This window comes from Scyliorhinus canicula, chromosome 2 (genome assembly GCF_902713615.1).
Source record: "Scyliorhinus canicula chromosome 2, sScyCan1.1, whole genome shotgun sequence".
In the NCBI taxonomy this organism is placed as follows: Eukaryota; Metazoa; Chordata; class Chondrichthyes; order Carcharhiniformes; family Scyliorhinidae; genus Scyliorhinus; species Scyliorhinus canicula.
Window position 1 is genome coordinate 276,522,339 of NC_052147.1, and position 21,516 is coordinate 276,543,854.

The 21,516-nt window shown below is 47.3% G+C and overlaps 1 protein-coding gene across 1 annotated transcript in view; it reads right to left on the reverse strand.

Annotated features, from left to right (window-relative positions):
* hacd2 (3-hydroxyacyl-CoA dehydratase 2) overlaps window positions 1-21,516 on the reverse strand; it is a 28,463-nt gene that overhangs the window by 5,108 nt on the left and 1,839 nt on the right. Inside the window, exons 2-4 of the mRNA XM_038790308.1 lie at window positions 10,154-10,271; window positions 7,263-7,281; window positions 1,525-1,626 (exon numbers count right to left, since the gene is read on the reverse strand). Of these exons, the coding sequence (XP_038646236.1) occupies window positions 1,525-1,626; window positions 7,263-7,281; window positions 10,154-10,271 (239 nt within the window). The remainder of the gene's footprint in view (window positions 1-1,524; window positions 1,627-7,262; window positions 7,282-10,153; window positions 10,272-21,516) is intronic.

The window sequence follows — 21,516 nt, forward strand, 5'->3', positions numbered from 1 at the left end:
CCCCTCTCCCTCTCCTCCCCCCCGCCCCCTCTCCCTCTCCTCCCCCCCCCCGCCCCCCTCTCCCTCTCCTCCCCCCCCCCCGCCCCCTCTCCCTCTCCTCCCCCCCCCCGCCCCCTCTCCCTCTCCTCCCCCCCCCGCCCCCTCTCCCTCTCCTCCCCCCCCCCGCCCCCTCTCCCTCTCCTCCCCCCCCCCCGCCCCCTCTCCTCCCCCCCACCCCCTCTCCCTCTCCTCCCCCCCGCCCCCTCTCTCTTTAAATTTAATTAATTAAAATCCGGAATTGAAAGTTAGCATCAGGAGTAGGCCATTCGGGGCAGCACGGTGGCGCAGCGGGTTAGCCCTGCTGCCTCACGGCGCCGAGGTCCCAGGTTCGGTCCCGGCTCTGGGTCACTGTCTGTGTGGAGTTTGCACAATCTCCCATGTCTGCGTGGGTTTCACCCCCACAACCCAAAGATGTGCCGGGTAAGTGGATTGGCCACACTAAATTGCCCCTTAATTGGAAAAAATTGAATTGGGTAATCTAAATTTATTTTTTTAAAGTAGGCCATTTGACCCCTCAGGTCTGTTCTGCCATTTGATAAGATCATGACTGATCGGATAGTAACCACAAAACTATATCCCGCCTACCCCGATAACTTATCACCCTCTTGCCTAGGAAGAATCTTTCAACCCGGCCTTAAACATATTGAAAGACTCTTCCTGAAAAGGTGGTGGAAGCAGAGGTCCAAAGACACACGACCGTCAGAAATAAATTCTCTTCATCTCAGTTTTAAATGGGTGATCTCTAATTTTTGAAACAGTGACCCCTAGTTTTAGATTCTCCAACAAGAGGAAACATGCTCTTCACATCCACCCAGTAAATACCCCTCAATCCTCAACAGCACTTCTGACTACTAAAAGAGGTACCTCCTGTTAATTATTTTCACACAGTTCCTACCATTCCAATGACGAGGCTGGTGAATGTACTGTCCCATGTTAGACCAGGGCAGATGCATGTGGAAACAGCCATGTTAAATGGGAAAGCACTAAAGATGCTGCAACTGAGCTTAATATCGTTCCATTCAGTGAAGCAGACAGGGTGGTAAATAGGAAAAAAAGAGGAATATCTGGCAATGGTATCTGCTACCAATCACCATCAACCAAAATCCACAGAAAATTGGATAAATACTTCCTGGGGAAATGGGGAAGGACCGGAGAGGTATAATTAATTGGATAGCTTTACTAAACATCTGGCACACGCGCTGTGGGCTGAATGGCCTCCTTCAGTGCCATAACATTCTATAATCAAGTGACACACCCACCTCAGCCATTGGAGAGATTTTGCATCTTGTCGTGTCAGGATTGGACTTAATTGCAATAGATTCCATGGGAGGTTAGGATATCGGCACAACGCGTGTTAAAGCTAACCACTGTGCCACCCCAAATGATCGCACTGGGTAAGATTCTCTCTCTTTGGAAGGCGACATGGAACAGGGCGGTGCACCCCTCAATCCAAATGGGAGAGTTACTCAAACGATCCGACCCCACGTTTCCCTCTTACCTGTTTCACGCTGTGTGTAACTGCCCAGGTCAAGAACACCCGTGACATCACCTGGAACCCAGTCAGGACCACAGAGGACGGGACGATTCCTGTGAAACAACAAATTACATTTATACACTCCCTTTAAGGAGCAAAATCAAACAAATTTGGACCGTAACACATACCAGGGCTGCTAGCAAAGGTTTAATCGAGGAGCTAGGTTTTAAGGAGCAATTTGAAAGAAGGGGAAGGTTTAGGGCTGAGCTCGCTGAAGGCACATCTGCCAATAGAGCGATTGGCGGATTTTGTCCAAATGGCAGAAAAATGTCTCAGTTCTTGGGCACGATCCTTCCCATTCAACGTTGGGCACTTGGTTCCCACACAGGAATAGTTTTAGCCCACTTAGCGCAGTTATACTTAGTTGAAGTGACTTTTACAGCCCCCCCCCCCCCCCCCCCCCCCCCCCAATCCTTCACCCATGATCTACGACAGACACGCTGCACCATGTCTCTCTGGGGTCACATTCCTAATTTGGATCAACTGCAGGTTAGCAGCAAACAAAATAGAACAGGTCCTTTTGAACGAATGGAAAGGGCCGTATAAAAAAGATAAATTCTGATAGTTCCACTTCCATGGTTTCTCCCTGTGAGGAAGTGCCTTCCTTTGTTTGACAATCACTCACATTGGCTAATGTCAGCTTGTGGTAAAAAGATTAGTTACAGACCTGCAGCTGTGAATCCATTGCAATACAAGTGGTTAGCACTGCTGCCTCACAGCGCCAGGGACCCAGGTTCAATTCCAGCCTTGGGTGACTGTATGTGTGGCGTTTGCACGCTCTCCCGTGTCTACGTGGGTTTCCTCCGGGTGCTCTGGTTCCCTCCCACAGTCCAAAGATGTTCAGGTTAGGTGGATTGGCCATGATAAAATTATTTATTATTTAAATTAATTTACAGGATGTGAGTGTTACTGGTTAGGCCAGCATTTATTGCCCATGCCCGGTTGCCCTTCAGACGCCAGTGGTGAGTTGCTTTCTTGAATCGCTGCAGTCCCTGATGTGTAGGTACATCCACTGTGCTGTTAGGGAGAGTGTTTCAGAATGTTGCCCCAGCGACAGTGAAGGAACGGCGCCAGTGAAGGAACGGCGACATATTTCCAAGTCAGGGTGGTGAATGACTGGGAGGGGAACCTCCAGGCGGTGGGGTTCCCAGGTATCTGCCGCTCTTGTCCTTCTAGATGGCAGTGGTCATGGGTTTGGAAGGTGGTCTAAGGAGCCTTGGTGAGTTACTGCAGTGCATCTTGTAGATGGTACACACGACTGCCACTGCTCGTCGGTGGTGGAGGGTTTGAATGTTTGAGGAAGGTGGAGCAATCGAGCGGCTGCTTTGTCCTGGATGTTGTCAAGCTTCGAGTACTGTTGGAGCTGCACTCATCCAGGCAAATGCAGAGTATTCCATACGGATTCCTGATTCGGGGGATCAGGGGAGTTACTCGCTGTAGGATTCCTAGCCTTTGACCTGCCCTGGTAGCCACAGCATTAATATGGCTAGTCCAGTTCAGTTTCTGATCAATGGTAACCCCCAGGATGTTGATTGTGGGGGATTCAGCGATGGTACTACCATTGAATGTCAAGGAGTGGTGGTTAGATCCTCTCTTGTAGGAGATGATCATTGCCTGGCACTTGTGTGGTGCGAGTGTAACTTGCCACTTGTCAGCCCAATGGACTGCTTCATTATCTGAGGAATCGTGTACGGTGCTGAACATTCCGCATACATCCCCACTTCTGACCTTATGATGGAAGTAGTTGAAGATGGTTGGGCCTTGGACATTACGCTGAGGAACTCCTGCAGTGATGTCCTGGAGCTGAGATGATTGACCTCCAACCATCACAATCATCTTCCTTTGTACCAGGTATGACTCCAACCAGCGGATGTACAGATTAGGCTATGGTTGTGGGGATAGGGCAGAGGAGAGGGCTTAGGTACAATGCTCCTTCAGAGGGTCGGTGCTGATTCGATGAGCCGAATGGCCTCCTTCTGCATGTAGGGATTCTATGTTCTATCTACCAGCGGGTTGTCTTGCCAATCTTTGTGGTTTACGATTCGTCAGCAGTATCGGTAACAGTGCTGAGAGCGGCCTTTCCTGACCTGGAACACTATAAAGCTCGACATTCAAAATGAGTACACAAGAGATTTATGTGCAGTTACGACTAGAGTTGCTCGTTCTCAGGGGTGGCATGTTCATAGCACTGCTGTGAAGAATCAACTGAGAAAGGGCATTTTATATAATACACAAACGGATTTAAGATAATTGGCAGAGAGTCCAAAGGGTTTAAAAAAAAAATCCAAATACAGCAAGTTACGATCTCAAATGCACTGCCTGAAAGGACAGTGGAAGCAAATTCAAAAGAAAAACTAGGGCAACAGGGAAAGAGCAGAGGAGTGGGATAATTAGAAAGAGCTTTTAATGATCCCGTGCAAGCTCCTAATTTGTGTGCTCAGTATAATTATCTAATATAATTATGCCTTCAAAATGATACATGCTGCTTTTCTTAAATAGAAATTAGTTTGGCAGGTCTAAAAAGAGGAGCCGTTAACTAGCCCAAGAATATTTTAAAAATGCATTCACATGGGTTCAGCCCCCGCACAAAACAATTTCAGCTGCATCTAAACACCAAGTCTTGGGACACAGGCTACGCTCGAGGGTCAGGGCCGCGTGAAGAGAAGTGGACCAAGGCTGACTCGTTGTTTCGTTCCAGCTGCAGTTAGAACCTACCCTACAGCAGCCAATGTAAGTACACACTAAATTTCAGCCCTGCAACAACACAAAAGCAACATGCAGGAAGGAATTGCTCAGCAGGTCAGGAAGCTTCTGTGGAGAAAGAGACAGAGTTAATGTCGAGTCCAGGTGACTCTTCTACGGAGCTCTGAAGTAGAATCACACGGCCTCGAAACGTTAACTCAGTTTCTCTCTCCACAGACGCTGTCAGGCCTGCTGAGCACTTCCAGCATTTTCTGCTTTTATTTCCGATTTCCAGCATCCACATCATTTTGCTTTTACTCTGCGGAGAGAAAGAGAGGCAGGGTTAATGTTTCAGGTCCATGACCTATCCTCAGCACCTGACTTTTGGGCAGCATGGTAGCACAGTGGGTATTCCAGATTCGATTCTGGCTTGGGTCACTGTCAGTGTGGAGTCTGCAGGTTCTCAGTGTCTGCGTGGGTTTCCTCCTTGTGCTCCAGTTTCCTCTCACAAGTCCCAAAAGACATGCTGTTAGGTGAATTGGACATTCTGAATTCTCCCTCAGTGTACCTGAACAGGCGCCAGAGTGTGGCGACCAGGGGATTTTCACAGTAACTTAATTGCAGTGTTAATGTAAGCCTACGTGTGACAATAATAAAGATTCTAAATTCTTTGATGATAGGTCATCAACTTATATAATTATGCACTAGTTTTTGTGTTGAAATCCTGATGAGTAGAGACCGAAAATACATTATGTTTCAGGACAGTGGAGAACAGGCAGTGAAGGGACTCACAGCCATTAACTTTGACACACATTATTTGTGAATTTTACTTCCAAGCGGGAACGCTTTGTGAAATGTAGTATTTGTCAAAATGGGAGATGTCAGTGCAGGGAATCAAACCGATCATTGACATTGATGCAGTCTCAGCATCTCACTGGCTCAGAAGCCGCCTCCTAAACAATGTATCCCAGCTACAACCTCTATTGGGTTTCCTGTATTAGCTGTTCCGCAGCCTCTTGGCGCGAGAAATCAAAAATTCCATGCCCCACCGTCGGGGAACTTGATTAGGATGATTCAAAATTCAGCTCATTAAAATTCAGACAGCCTAGCAATCTCGTCACCCTGCTTGGGCGAAGGGTGTGCGGGTTAAGCCGCTGTGCCATGTGGCGCTGACTCCTTCCTTTGTTATCCCAAGGGTACACCTTCATCCCAAGAGTACACCTTTAAAGTGATTGATTTTGAATTGACGTATTGCGGGGAATAAGAGTCACAACACTAGCGAGATCCACCAACAGTGATGATGGGGGATCTTATTGAAACTTACAGCATACTGCATGGCCTGGATAGAGTGGACGTGGAGATGATGTTTCCACTTGTAGGAAAAGCTAGAATCAAAGGACACCATCTCAGACTAAAGGGACGATCCTTTAAAACAGAGATGTTAATGTTTCTGGTCCATGACCTGAAGATGCCCTCATACGAACGGGATATGGCGCTCGACTCATCGATCGACAGTTCCAACGCGCCACAGCAAAAAGCCGCACCAACCTCCTCAGAAGACAAACACAGGACACAACCGACAGAGTACATTTTGTCGTCCAGTACTTTCCCGGAGCAGAGAAACTACGACATCTTCTTCGCAGCCGTCAGCACGTCATCAATGAAGATGAACATCTTGCCAAGGTCATCCCCACTACTTGCCTTCAAACAACCGCGCAACCCCAAACAAACCATTGTTTGCAGCAAACTACCCAGCCTTCAGAACAGCGACCAAGACACCACACAACCCTGCCATGGCAATCTCTGCAAGACGTGCCAGATCATTGACATGGATACCACCATTACACGTGAGAACACCACCCACCAGGTACGCGGTACATACTCGTACGACTCGGCCAACGTTGTCTACCTCATACGCTGCAGGAAAGGATGTTCCGAGGCGTGGTACATTGGTGAGACCATGCAGACGCTGCGACAATGAATGAACGGACATCGCATGACAATCACCAGGCAGGAATGTTCCCTTCCAGTCAGGGAACGCTTCAGCAGTCAAGGGCATTCAGCCTCTGATCTCCGGGTAAGCGTTCTCCAAGGCGGCCTTCAGGACTCGCGACAACGCAGAATCGCTGGGCAGAAACTTATAGCCAAGTTCCGCACACGAGTACGGCCTCAACTGGGACCTGGGATCCATGTCGCATTACATTCATCCCCCACCATCTGGCCTGGGCTTGTGAAATCCTACCAAACTATCCTGGCTTGAGACAATTCACACCTCTTTAACCTGGGGTTACCCCGATCTCTGGATCTGTAAAGATTCAATTACCTGCAAATGCTCGCATTCTAAGCATTGTCTGGCATCTTTGAATTTGTCTATATATATATATGTTTCTGGAACATGCCTCTTCATTCACCTGAGGAAGGAGCTGCGCTTCGAAAGCTAGTGTTTGAAACAAACATGTTGGACATTAACCTGGAGTTGTAAGACTTCTTACTGTGCTCACCGCACTCCAACACCGGCATCTCCACATCATTAAATCAGAGATGAGGAAGAATTTCTTCAGCCAGAGGGTGGTGAATCTGTGGAACTCTGTCGCAGATGGCTGTGAAAGCCAAATCACTGAGTGTCTTTAAGACAGAGATAGATAGGCTTTTGATCAATAAGGGGATCAGGGGCTATGGGGAGAAGGCAGGAGAATGGGGATGAGAAAAACATGATTGAATGGCGGGGCAGACTCGATGGGCCGAGTGGCTTAATTCTGCTCCTTAGTCTTATGATCAGGCAAACCTGATCATTTCAGTAACTGAACCAGGCAGTTTAAAAAATATATATATAGCAGATCACGCTTGGCATAATTCAGAGGCAGAAGTAGTCCTTTTATAAAAAAAAAGTCTTATTGACAGGCACCAGGAAAATGTTAAAGGAAGAGCCTGCTGCGCATACAATTCCAATATATTATGCCGGAAGTTTGTTTTAAAAAATGAAATGGTTACCTTGTTCAATACGTACCTACAGCACAATGAAGGATCTGGAAGAAATGAGACAGATAGTTAACAGTGACTATCACTCTTTCAGCCAATTCTAAACTGAATTATACAAGAGCAGGTCTGCAAGTTCAGCTGCTGAGTCACAAAGCAGCTCATTCACTAAATTACTGACTGCAACATCCCATTCAGGAAATCAGCCACATTGCACTCCCGTTCATTTCCACGAAAGCCCACGATAAGAGATTCCTGGCAAAACAAAACTTGAAACACCGATAGAAAGGCAAAGGGCGATTTTTCGGGACTGGTCGCCATGAGCGCAAATCCCATTATGGCCACTAGTGATGTGACCAGGTTCACGTCCAGAAAGGGCACAAACCTGATTTCCATGAATTTCAAATGTATTTTAAGATCATTAGATGGTTGTACTTCCAGCGCTGGTGGGGTGATGTCACCCCAACATGAGTCACTACCGTTTTTTCAAAACACAAAGTGGTCGCGGTGACCCACCCCGGGTGTGGGGAGACGCCTGAAGCCCCCTGGGGTTGAGGGCAGAGGCTGGGCAGTGTCCCCTTGACCCAGGGGCCAAACCCTTCTCCACTGGGGAAGGAAGAGAAAAATAAAGCGCCCCCCACCACCACAGAAGTATTGGGGGGGGGGCTTTATTTTTCTCTTCCCTCCCCAATGGAGGTTGCGGATTGGGGCGACCTACTCCTCCCGCCCGCAACCCCCAGCTGTGTTTCCGGAGACAAACATGCCGGTTTTCGGTTAGAATCCGATACTTTGTCATTTCTTTGGAAAATTCCGGCCGGAGACCTACGTTTATATGGAACATTTCACAACCTCAGAAAGTTGGCCAATGAAGTATTTTTGAAGTGCAATCATCGTTGCACTACAAAGATAGTTTACAGATAATTTGCACTCGACAAGTTCGCACAGAAAAACAATACGACACCGCTCAGATTTCTTTTTGGATGATATATCATTGAGAGATAAATATTGGTCAAGATTCTGGAGAGAACTCCCTGCTGTTCTTTGAAGAGTGACACTGGGTCTGTTGCATCCCTGAACAGCCAAAGATGGAGCCTCCGCTTTTAAATCTCCTCTGAAAGGTCTCCAACAGCACCGCACTCCCTCAGTACTGCACTGGAGAGACAGCCGGGATTTTTGTGCTCAATCCTCCCATGTGGGAATTTAGCCCAGGAGTTAAAGCAGTCAGATGCAATTCAAATCCCCCTATTCTGCCCAACAATGTGTTTCAGCCGCAGGTCTACAGGACTGCCCCTGTTAACAGTTTAATATTAGTTTCCATTATCCACACATTTGACTTTTAATAACGATGCTACTAATTTCCCTAGCTATGCTACATTTCTAATAAAGTCTTTCATACGACGTGGGTGCCTCTGGCTAGGCCAACGTTTCTTGGCCACCCCTACTTGCTTTCTAGAAGGTGGAGGGAGCGGCCTTCTTGAACCATTGCAGTCCATTGGACGTACCTACTCCAACAGTCCTGTTAAGAAGGGAGAAGTAATCCAGAGGCTCAAATTTGAAGTCCCACTAGCTGTGAGATTGAAGTTCAATTAAATAAATACAGAATTAAAAAGCGAGGATCAATAAAGATGACCATGATGTTACCAGGTTGCCGCAAAAACCCATCCGGTTCACTAGCATCCTTGAAAGAAGAATATCTGCCACCCATACCTAGCCTGGGCCTATAGGGGACACCAGGTCCACAGCATTGTGGTTAACTCTAAAGCATCCTCTGAAATTGCCTAGCTATCTACTCAGTTGGATCCAAGAAGGCGGCTCACCATCACGCTCGCCATAGCAACCAGGGATGGGCCATGCCAGCGAATCCCACATCCCGTGAATGAATTAAAAGCAAGGTCACCAGTTCAGGCGCCTTCTTCATAAGCCAGTTTCATCCTTGTCTGCATCACACACAGTCCACTCTGCCCTAGAACAGGGGTGGGCAAACTACGGCCCGCCAAAGGTCTTTATGCGGCCCACCAAGTCATTAAAAGAAAAATTTTTGTTTACATTTTTTTTTTATTTTTAATTTTTTTTTAAGGTTAATGGGGGGGGGGCTGTTGGGTTACTTACTGGTATAGGGTGGATACGTTGACTTGAGTAGGGTGATCATTGCTCGGCACAATGTCGAGGGCCGAAGGGCCTGTTCTGTGCTGTACTGTTCTATGTTCTATATGAGGCGCCCAGAATCATAACCGGGTGAAGTAATTATTTTACTTAATATACTATGCGGCCCTTTAAAATTGTGAATTTCTGAATGTGGCCCTTGCATGGAAAAGTTTGCCCACCCCTGCCCTAGAGCGATGGCCAGCATTGCTCTGAAAGACTGACAAGGGGATGGCCGCCTTCCCAGCACATTTATTCCCATTCTGAAGCAGACTGTCGCGCCTTTTAGTACATTCACTTCAGTGGGCACTTTCCTCACCACCAAGTCAGTAAATCGTGGGATCAAGACCTGCTCTACAAGTCGAATACATAATCCAGGATGATGTTTCAACGCACTGCTAAAGCAGTGCGGCATTTTTGGAGATTGAGACTTCAAACTCAGCTGCTTGTAAACCCAACGAGGCAGACAAGGCTTCACAATTCAGAGCAGGATTGGAGGGTATTGCTAGCTGTCCTGGCCAACATTTATCCCTTAATCAACATCAGAAACACAAAAACAAAATAACAAAAAAAAACACATCCTTGAAAGTTCCAAGACAGGCATGCAAGCTTGTTGATGTGTCTGCAGACATTAGCTCCCATTGAAGGTTACAGGCTGCTCCGTCATTATCAGTGGTGTGACTCTCGAGTTGCAAACTGTGCAGTTATCAGCAGCCATGTAAAACATATGTTGCAAAAGGAGAGCCCAGCTGAGTAAAAGGAACCGTCGGCACCACCCACCTCCAGCAATGCTCCTGTCTGGAAGAACTTCAATGGCTTCTCGATGGAATGATAGAGACCGTGGTATGTGCCCCTTGCCAAGCCAGCACGAATCAGACCCACTGCGATGACAAGCCATCTGCAAAAACAATAGAACATTTATTAAGTAGACACTTATTGCAATACCATTCAGTGCGGCAACAACACCAAGATCTCCAAGCTGCCAAAGGCACAGTCAGGCTCTCCTCGATTCCACAACTTAAAATGTAAACTTTAAGGGATAATGGGCTGTTCAGCACACTGGGCTAAATCACTGGCTTTTAAAGCAGACCAAGGCAGGCCAGCAGCATGGTTCAATTCCCGTAACAGCCTCCCGAAATAGGCGCCGGAATGTGGCGACTAGGGGCTTTTCACAGTAACTTCATTTGAAGTCTACTCGTGACAATAAGCAATTTTCATTTCATTTAATTTCACTCACCCTGCACATCTTTGGATTGTGGGGCTGAGACCCATGCAGATACAGGGAGAATGTGCAAACTCCGCATAGATAGTGATCCAGGGCCGGAATTGAACCTGGCTCCTCGGCGCAGTGAGGCAGCAGTGCTAACCATTGCGCTGCCCTTCTATTCCATAACTTGCCTTCGCCTCAGAGGAGCACCTCCTACCTGGGGCAATGTCAGGATATCCGAACCCACACTAGGGGCTGCTCTTTGTCACAGAATCCCAACAGTTTCATATCTGGCTCACCGCTAGAAGCTTGCATTTATCCAGCACCTTTGAAACATTTCGAGGGGTAGGTAGTGGACTGGGGACAAGTGTAAGTCAGTAACCATGGGCGAATATCTTTTAGTGCGAGTTAGCATATGGGCTGTGGAGGGTTCTGCCTTACGGAAATTACACACCATTTTACTACATTGCAATGGGGTGGCACAGTGGTTAGCATTGCTGCTGTACAGCGCCAGGGACACAGGTTTAATTCTCGTCTTGGGTTCCACAGAATTAGAATTCTATGACTGTCTGTGTTGAGGTAACATGTCCCTGTGTCTGCGTGGGTTTCCTCCGGGTGCTCCGGTTTCCTCCCACAGTCCAAAGACGTGCAGGTTAGGTGGATTGGCTGTGATCCAAGGGGCGGAGTTACGAGGATAGGGCTGGGGAATGGGCCGAGGTTGGATGTTCCTTTAGAGGGTTGGTGCAGACTCGATGGCCCGATTGGCCTCCTTCTGCACTGTACGGATTCTAGGAAAGCAAAATGCAAGACAGTCAGGATCATCCAACAGAGGGCAGCAGTGAGACAGTCCCAATCATAGTCCCAATAATCCCCACAGCATGGGGGATTAAACAAGGAATAACTCTTTGGGAAACAGTCACGGGTAATGCAAACATTGCAGCCCTTTCCAGCTACAGAAAAATATTGAACAGGTGAATGAAATGCTGGCCTTTATAGGAGGAGGAATAGAATACAAGGATGGAGAAGTCATTCGTCAGATACGTAAAGCTCTGGTTCATGAACACCCGGAGCTGTTCTGGGCATCATACCGTAGGAAGGATATACTGGTGTTGGAGGGAGTGCAGTGTAGATTTGCTAGAAGGGCCCAAGCATTAAGTCAAGATAGAGGTTACACAAACTAGGACTAGATTCCCTGTCATTTAGAAGGTTATGGGTTGGTTTGATTGAAGTTTTCAAGAGATTTGGGGGAACTGATGGGGTAGATTGGGAGAAGCTATTTCATACATATATACAATTTACAGTGCAGGAGGCCATTTGGCCCATCGAGTCTGCACCCTACCCAAGGTTAACACCTCCATCCTATCCCCATAACCCAGTAACCCCACTCAACAATAAGGGCAATTTTGGACACCAAGGGCAATTTATCATGGCCAATCCACCTAACCTGCACATCTTTGGACTGTGGGAGGAAACCGGAGCACCCGGAAGAAACCCATGCACACACGGGGAGGATGTGCAGACAGTGACCCAAGCTGGAATTGAACCTGGGACCCTGGAGCTGTTAAGCGATTGTGCTAGCCACAATGCTACCGTGCTGCCCGTTTCAGGTTGTGGTTAAGGTGAGGACACAGTCCAAGAGTCAGACCTTTCAGGAGTACAATTAGGGGACACTTCATGCAAAGGTGGCTGGTACTCTTCCACAGAACAATTATTGCCAGATCAGTTGTTAATTCTGTTATGGGCCAGGGTTTAGAGAACCCCAAAGTGTATTATGGAGTTCCCCTGACCCACAACTTTTAATACATTGTGGTATGGGGAGCACACGGCCCACTCTACAGGTATGGTACAGCAGAAATGGAAAAGTATTTTTTTAAAAAGCAAAACAATGTTTATTCTCTGAACTCAAGTTAACCCTTTTAAAACAAACAGTGAATGTCTTAGCAACCATCAATTCGAATACAACCCCCAAAGAATACAACACAAAGTAATCCTTAATAACTTCCCAAACAACATCCAGGAGACAAAAGAAACACCTTTTAACAGAAGCACATCAGGTTTATAGTCACTACTGGGAACATTTTGAATTCTGAATTCACCAAATGATCAAGAGATAGTATTTTCATGGCAGAGAGAACAACCGTACACCTGCTCCGTCTGGCTTCAGCTCCAACACTGAAAACGAAACCAAAAAAAAAAGAAGAGACACACCCAAGCTTTTCCCAAAGTGAAACTAAAAAGCAGAGCCGGAGCTCAAGCTCCACCCACACTCTGACATCACTGCAGCCACTTAAGGAGGCAGACATTCCATAAAGTGACATCCTCATGACAATACTAAAACTGAATTGCTCCACTTTTGTTAACACAAGATTTCAGAATGTTTACAGTGTAGGAGACCATTTGGCCCATGATGTGCGCACTAGCTCTCCAAATTGGCATTCACTTAGTCCCATTCCCCCTCCTTTGCTCTTTTTAGATACTCGCAGTTCTGCTTGTGGTGCAACGGTAGCGCGTCGGACTCCAGCTCAGAAGGTTGCATGTTCAAAGCAAGTCAGACACACAAAATATTCTGTTTACAAGAATGTTGCCAAGGCTAGAAAAGCGTGGAGGAGAGATTGGATAGACTGGGGTTATTTTCCTTGGAATAAAGAAGGCTGAGCGGTGACTTAATTGAAATGCCCAAAATTATGAGGGGAAGAGATAGGGTGGACAGTTTAAAATTGCATTCCTTGGTGGAGAATTCTAGAACCAGGTGACATATTCAAGATATGTGGCAAAAGGTATAGAGGGGACACGAGGAAAAACCTTTTTACGCAGAGGGTAGTGGGAGTCTGGTATTCACTGCCCGAGTTGGTGGTGGAGGCAGAGACCCGAAACTCTTTCAAAAGGTACCTGGATCTGCACCTTAAGGGCTGTAAGCTACAGGGCTATGGACCGAGTGCAGGAATGAGGGATTATAAAGGGCACCTGGGTGCCTTGGGGCTGGCATGAACAAGATGGGCCGAATGGTCTCCTTCTGTGATGTAACATTTCTATGATTCTAAGAAAGGCAAACGAAATGTCCGCATTTATTGCAAAAGGACTGGAGTATAAAAGTTGTAGTTGTATAGGGTGTTGGCGAGATCACATCTGAAGCATTGTGTCCAGTTTCAGTCTCCTTATTTGAGGAAGAATGTGGTGACATTGAAGGCAGGTCAGAGGAGGTTCACCAGATTGATTCTGGGGATGAAAGGATTGACCCCATGAGGAGAGATTAAACAGTTTGGGATACTCGCTTGAGTTTAGAAGGATGAGGGGGGATCTGACCGAGGTACATACAATACTAAAAAGGGAGTGATAAAATAAACATAGACCAAATGTTGCCCCTTGAGGGGCAATCTAGAACGAGAGGTCACAGATAGAGGTTGAAAGGAGGAGGAAGTACTTCTCGCAGAGAATTTGTGGAACTCGCCGACCCATAGTGCGGTGGAGTCCGAGCCATTAAATAGTTTCAAGGAGGTAGATACATTTCTCATAAAAACAGGCTAAAGGGATATGGGAAACAGGTGGGGAGGTGGATTTGTGACCAGGAAGAGATCAGCCATGATTTGATTGAAGGGCTGAGCAGACTCGAAGGGCTGAATTACCTTCTTCTGCTCCTAATTCCTACATCCTATGTAATACAGCATTGGAGGAAGGCCATTCGGCCCAATCAGTTTGTGCCATCTTTTAAAAAGAGCTGTCTAATTTATTTCTCTTTAATTATGTGACAAAGTGGCAATGCAACCGACAAGTGTCTTTATGATGTTCCTGTTGAATTATGCTTCCACCAGACACTCAATATTGTCCCCAACAGCCCTCAGAGTGCAAACATTTCTCCTCTAGGGCTATTGCCAATTATTTTAAGTCTAGGACCGTTACCAATCCATTTAGCAGAGCAAACAGTTTCTCCTTGCTCACTATCAAAACCCCTCATATTTTTTTGAAAATCTTTATTAGTTCGCGCCTTGACCTTCTCTGCTCCAAGGAGAATAATCCGAGCTTCACATAATTGAGGTGCACCCTCAAGAGCATCCAATTTAGGCCCACGCCTCCACCCTATCCCTGTAACCCCACCTAACCTTTTTGGAACAAGAGCAATTTATCATGGCCAATCCAGCTAACCTGCACATCTTTGGACTGTGGGAGGAAACCAGAGCACCCGGACGGAACCCACGCAGACACGGGGAGAGCGTGCAGACTCCGCACAGACAGTGACCCAAGCCGGGAATAGAACCTGGGACCCCGGAGCTGTGAAGCAACTGTGCTAACCACTGTTACCGTGCTGCCCAATATGCACGGTATTATCCTGCAAACCCCCTCTGCACTCTCTCCAAGGCTTTGACTGCCTTTCTGAAGTGCGGTGTCCAGAATTGCACACAAAACTCCAGCTGAGATCTAACTCCCTAACCAGGCACTGGAAAGTTTAGCTGACTTCCTTGTTCTTATTTATGTTTTATTAATTTACAGGATGTGCACATTGCCAGCATTTATTACCCATTCCTAGTTACCCCCGAGAAGATGGTGGATTTGGATTTTATTTATTGTCACATGTACCGAGGTACAGAGAAAAGTATTGTTCTGTGTACAGTCCAGATAGATCATTCCATACATGAAAAGAAACTTAGGGCATACATAAATATATAATGTAAATACATTTCATATGGTTACAAGAGATGTAGGAAGAGCATCTGTGCCATCTTGCTTGGAGTTGAGCTGCCTTCATGAACCGCGACAGTCCATGTGCTGTAGGTACACCTACTGTGCTGTTAGGGAGGGAGTTCCAAGATTTTGACCCAGTGACAAAGCATTGTCAACCATCAACGCGCAGTAGCAGCCGTTTGTATCATCCAAAAGTGAAGGAATGGCGATATATGTCCAAGTCAGGGATGGTGAGGGGAATTTCCAGGTGGTGGAGTTCCCAGGTATCTGCTGCCCTTGTCCTTCTAGGTGGTAGTAGGTTTGGAAGGTGCTGCCGAAGGAGCCTTGGTGAATTCCTGCAATGTGTCTTTTGGATGATACAAACGGCTACTACTGTGCGTTGATGGTCGCGGATTAGAATGCTTGTGGAGGGGGGAGGCCATTAAGTGGGCTGCTTTGTCCTGGATGGTGTCGAGCTTCTTGAGTGTTGTTGGAGCCGCACTCATCCAGGCAAACGGGGAGTATTTCACACTCCTGACTTGTACACATTGATGGGCAACAAATGCTGGTCCAGCTAGCGAAGCCCACATCCTATTTTGAAAAGGCACGGCTCCAACCAGTGGCATGTTCCTCTTCCCCCCTCCCCGATTCCCATTGACTCCAGTTTTGCTGGGGCTTTTTGACTCTGTGCAGAGCTAAATATCCCAAATGCTTTGGGTACAACCTTATCAAGCTGCTCTGCCGCCTTTAAAGGTTTGTAAATACTTAAGAGCCCACTGCTTTTTCCCCCTCTCCCCGCCCCCCCATCCACTTAGCCCCAACATTAAATGCAACCCATGTGGTGGAGATCAGCAAATCTTGAGGCATGTAATCCTCCAGATCACAGCATAGCCTAATGGGTATTCGGAAAAGACACCAGCAAAGATCGATGGTTCAAACAACTAGCACTATCAGACTAAGGACTGTGGGGGCAGTAAGGCTGTGGGGGATTGGAGTGAAGGGTGTGCAGCCAGCGGGTGAGAACAGGAGCTGATTGGACAATAGCTGTTGCAATGCCTGAACACAGTGTGTCGTGCTCCTGAGGGAATTACGACCCCCCGAGTGAGTCATGACTCTTGAGCATTCGTGACCAGAAAAGACACTGATTGATTAGTGTTGTCCCGAGTACAGGACTGGAAGCATGAGACCAAGATCTGTACGAAAAGGAGAAACACAGAAACTTCCGAAGAAATACCTTGCAGGAAGAACCATCGTTAAGAAGCAGAGAGGATATCAGAATCCACCAAGAGGGACTCTGGTCATCTCACCTCTTAACAAGTGGTATTTAGTTTTGATACAGTGTGCAACAGAGCTTCTGATACCAGAGAAGTCTCAAAACACCACAAAAGGGTAACCTGGTAAGAGACAATAAAGGAGCTTGTCGTACAATAATTGGAGTGTTTTGTCCATGGCGCTAGTTGCCACATGTTTGAGGTGCAACAATAGAACGACAGAAAATGTACAGTGTCAGCCAAAAGAGGGAAAAGAAAACTAGCTTCTCATTGAATCCCGTTTTCCAGCACCTGGTCTGTAGCATCGGTGGTGACAGCACTTCAGATGCAGATCCAGGTACCTTGTAATTGAGTTGAGTGTTTCAGCCTCAATTACCAACTTAGGCGGTGAATTCCAGACACCCACCACCCTCTGGGTGAAAAGGTTCTCCCTCCTCACGTCCCCTCAAATCCTTCCACCAATCACCTTAAATCTATTCCCCCTGGTAATTGACCCCTTCGCTAAGGAAAACAACTCTTTCCTGTCTCGGCCCCTCATCATTTTGTACACCTCAATTAGGTCACCCCTTAGCCTCTGCTGTTCCAAGGAAAGCAACCCAAGCCTATCCAATCTCTCCACACAGCTGCGATTTCCAAGCCCTGGCAGAATTCTTGGAAATCTCCTCTGCGCTCTCGCCAGATTCAGTTACAATTAAACAATAAGACACTGTGGAAGCTCAGATTCAATTACATTTAAACAATATTGGTTCAGATGCAAAACCAGGATCTCGACTCTTACCTAAAAAACAGGTTATATAAATGCAAGTTGTTGAACACACTTCACAATTGGTAAGGCACAGAATGAGCTACTCGCAAACTACTCGTAGTTTTTTTAATGGGAGAGAAAGAGAATTTGAGGCAGGGAATTGTAGAACATAGGCCCTAGACAACTGAAGACACTATAGTATCAATATATACTTGCTAAGGGGTGGTGTCCGTATCTGCTCACAGTAACTCCAAATGTGGTCGGATCAGGGTTTTGTGTTGCTGAAGGATGACTTCTACCCCCTTGTTGCTGTAATATTCAGCGTGCCACCACTAGATAGGAAGTTCATCATGTAATCCAACCTCAAGCTCACTAGGACTTGTTAACTGAATGCAGGACACTCAACCCTGTGGTCTTCTTTGAGCTTTTTAACCATTGTATAGCTGTTCTTTAGGTGCCTAGTCTGAATAAATGAGCCCACAACACGTTTACATAATCCCTTATGAGGGTGTGTGCCGTTATATCATTACAACAGCTCAACACGATGGCAGCGGTGGGAACAATAATGAAGAGCGTGGTGTGTACACCCCGAATGCGGCAGTGCACCGGTGCACTACCGGAATCAGACTGTCACGAAGCTTGCCTCTGTGCAGTCAGTGCTCAGCATATATCCATCCGGTTTGGGCCAATCTCTGACCAGCGGCACTATGATGGTAATAAAATTTTTTAAATGCGCACTTAACCAAGGCACTATTGCTTGTTGAGGTACGAAAAGCTTGGGGCGGAATTCTCCGCAGGGGGCCGAATTCGTGAAGGCGGTCGTGAACTCGGCCGAGGTTCACGACAGCCTCGGAGCCCGCTCCCCGCACCTAATTCACCCCCACCCGGGGGGCTAGCAGCGGGCCTCCGTCTTTCTCGGCAGCGACCTCGCCACGCCGAGAATGTGAAGTCATCTGCGCATGCGTCTTTCTCCTCAGCCGCCCGGCAAGACGTGGCGGCTTGATCTTGCCGGGCGGCGGAGGGGAAAGAGTGCGTCCGTTTTTAAAAAAAAATAGAATTTACAGTGCAGGAGGCCATTCGGATCATCGAGTCTGCACCGGCTCTTGGACAGAGCACCCTACCCAAGGTCAACACCTCCACCCTATAACCCAGGAACCCCACCCAACACTAAGGGCAATTTTGGACACTAAAGGCAATTTATCATGGCCAATCCACCTAACCTGCACATCATCTGGGAGGAAACCGGAGCACCCGGAGAAAACCCACGCACACACGGGGAGGATGTGCAGACTCTGCACAGACAGTGACCCAAGCCGGAATTGAACCTGGGACCCTGGCGCTGTGAAGCAATTGTGCTATCCACAATGCTACCGTGCTGTTTTGGACGCTGGCCTGACGATCGGTGGGCACCGATCGCGGGCCTGTCCCCTCCCGAGCACAGTCGTGGTGCTTCCGTCCCAATCGGGCCCCTAGGTGCCCCAAACAGGCATCTGCCGCCCGTTTCACGAATGCAGCGACCAGGTGTGGTTGCTGCCGTGGTGAAATGGGCATGAAGGGCCAGCCACTTGGCCCATCAGGCTCGGAGAATCGCCGTTCGCCGTGAAAAACGGCGAGCAGCGATTTTTCCGAGCCCCCGGGGGGGGTGGGGAGAGAAAGAATCGCTGGGGGCATCCAAAATGTCGGGAGGCCCTCCCACGATTCTCCCACGCCACGTGGGGAGCGGAGAATTCCGCCCTTGATCTATGCATGAGGATCACATGACACACTTCCCTTCAAATGATGTGATGTTGCTATCACTTGTATTCTAGTCCTCCAGATACACTTGGTTGGTAGTACAGAACTTGAACATTGCTAAAAATAAAGACATGCTACTGAAGTTTTTCATCTCACACTCATCAGGTCAAATGCAAGAATGCCAAACTTCAAAGGCTTTGGCAACTTGTCTCTCTTTTCAGCATTGTTCAAATCCTCTTGATAGAAAGAACAAGATTCCAGTAGATTTTTTAATTATCACTCATTTTAAGACAGGACTTTGACCGTGTGTGGCCCACTGTAATGTTCTGCTGCCACGCCCATCACTTTTAAGGTCATAGACAAATGTATAAACCCGCAGGATCAGCAACCACGTGCCGCTATCGAGGGAAGGCGCTTGTTAAATCCTTCAGATTAGAAAGAAAACAGTTTGCATCGCTCCTTTTAAATTTCTCTCCAACACTCTGCAATGCGACGGAGGTAGGATATACAGATAAGATGGCGAGAGCAATCCCTTGGCACTGTCTTTAAATAGACTCGTGTGAGGATGTAATAGACCAGGTCAGTGATACTGGAGTAAATACACAGCGTAATTAAGTCTGAATCCCAGGCCTGTTTAAAGAGAAAGCAATCCATCATCAAAAAGCACGTACGCTGCTATCTCATCATGAAGTGTCTTTAACGAGACCTAGAAAAAAAATCTAATTAAGTGCAACACCCAAAAAAGCAGCATAGGATACTCTAGTTTTGAGATTAGGGAGGTTTAAAAATTTGCATCGATATAGCACCTTCCACAACCTCTAGAATTCCCAGCTGTTCTAGAAACAATGAAATACCTTTGATGTAAAGGAAGCAGCTAGATCCCATAGTTTGCTAAATTACCAAATCATCTAGGGGGGAGAGAGAGAGAGATACACAGAGAGAGAGAGAGAGAGAGAGAGAGAGAGAGAGAGAGAGAACCTGTCTGAAGATTGCTCCCCACACCAAAACATTCAAAACAAAAGCTAAAACTTCTGAAAATTACTTCCACATACCTGAACTGCGCCACAGCCTCAAAACACTATCAAAGTATGTTTTGCCAATCAAATATTCCATCTTCAGCTCCCCTCTCCCCCCACCGCCTGTTCCCGTTATCTCTGGCTTAAAATATCGACTAACCATCACCTTCCCGACAACACCTCGTGGGCAGCACAAGTGGATAGCGCTGTGGCTTCACAGCGCCAGGGTCCCAGGTTCGATTCACCGCTGGGTCACTGTCTGTGCGGAGTCTGCACGTTCTCCCCGTGTCTGCATGAGTTTCCTCCGGGTGCTCTAGTTTCCTCCCACAGTCCAAAGACGTGCAGGTTAGGTGGATTGGCCATAATAAATTGCCCATAGTGACCAAAACGGTTAGGAAGGGTTATTTGGTTACAGGCATAGGGTGGAAGTGAGGGCTTAAGTGGGTCAGTGCAGACTCGATGGGCTGAATGGCCTCCTTCTGCACTGTATGTTCTACCCCTCAGCCAGTGTTACAAACTGATCTTTCACCCGTACAACCCTGCTCCCCTTCTGAAAACCACCTTTCCCAACTTGCTCACTTCATCCTTCTTCCTTAGTTGGTTCAAACATTATGCCACTCGGCCCCTCGAGCCGACCATTTAATGAGATCATGGCCGCTCAGATTGCAATATCAACTCCACATTTCGGATAACCTTTCACACCCTCGCTTATCAAAAGTCTATCTACTTCTGCCTTAAAAGATATTCAAACGGTCTGCTTCTGCCTTTTGAGAAAGGAAGTTCCGTAGACTGACAGAACTAAATAGAACGTAGAACAATACAGCACAGAACAGGACCTTCGGCCCACGATGTTGTGCCAAACTTTTGTCCTAGATTAAGAACAAATGAATCTAAACCCTATCAATCTACCGTAATCCATGTACCTATCCAATAGCCGCTCGAAGGTCCCTAATGTTTCCGACTCAACTACTTCCACAGACAGTGCATTCCATGCCCCCACTACTCTCTGGGTAAAGAACCTACCTCTGACATCCCCCCTATATCTTCCACCGTTCACCTTAAATTTATGTCCCTTTGTAATGGTTTGTTCCTCCCGGGGAAAAAGTCTCTTACTGTCTACTCTATCTATTCCCCTGATCATCTCATAAACCTCTATCAAGTCGCCCCTCATCCGTCTCCGTTCTAATGAGAAAAGGCCTCGTACCCTCAACCTTTCCTCACAAGACCTGCACTCCATTCCAGGCAACATCCTGGTAAATGAACATTTCTCCTCACCCCTGTCTGAAATACCCAATCCCTTATGTTTAAACAGTGACCCCTAGTTCTAGATTTGTCCACAGGAGGAAACATCCTCTCCACATCAACCCTGTCAAGACCCCTCAGGATCTTACTGCACAGATGTCCCTCTCCGACAGACTGTCAGAGGTGTTGTCTTTCTGTCGAGGCATCAAACCGTACTAGATTTGGTGACAGGAAGAGTGGACGGAAGCTTCCCACTCCTCCCCAGGTTGGTC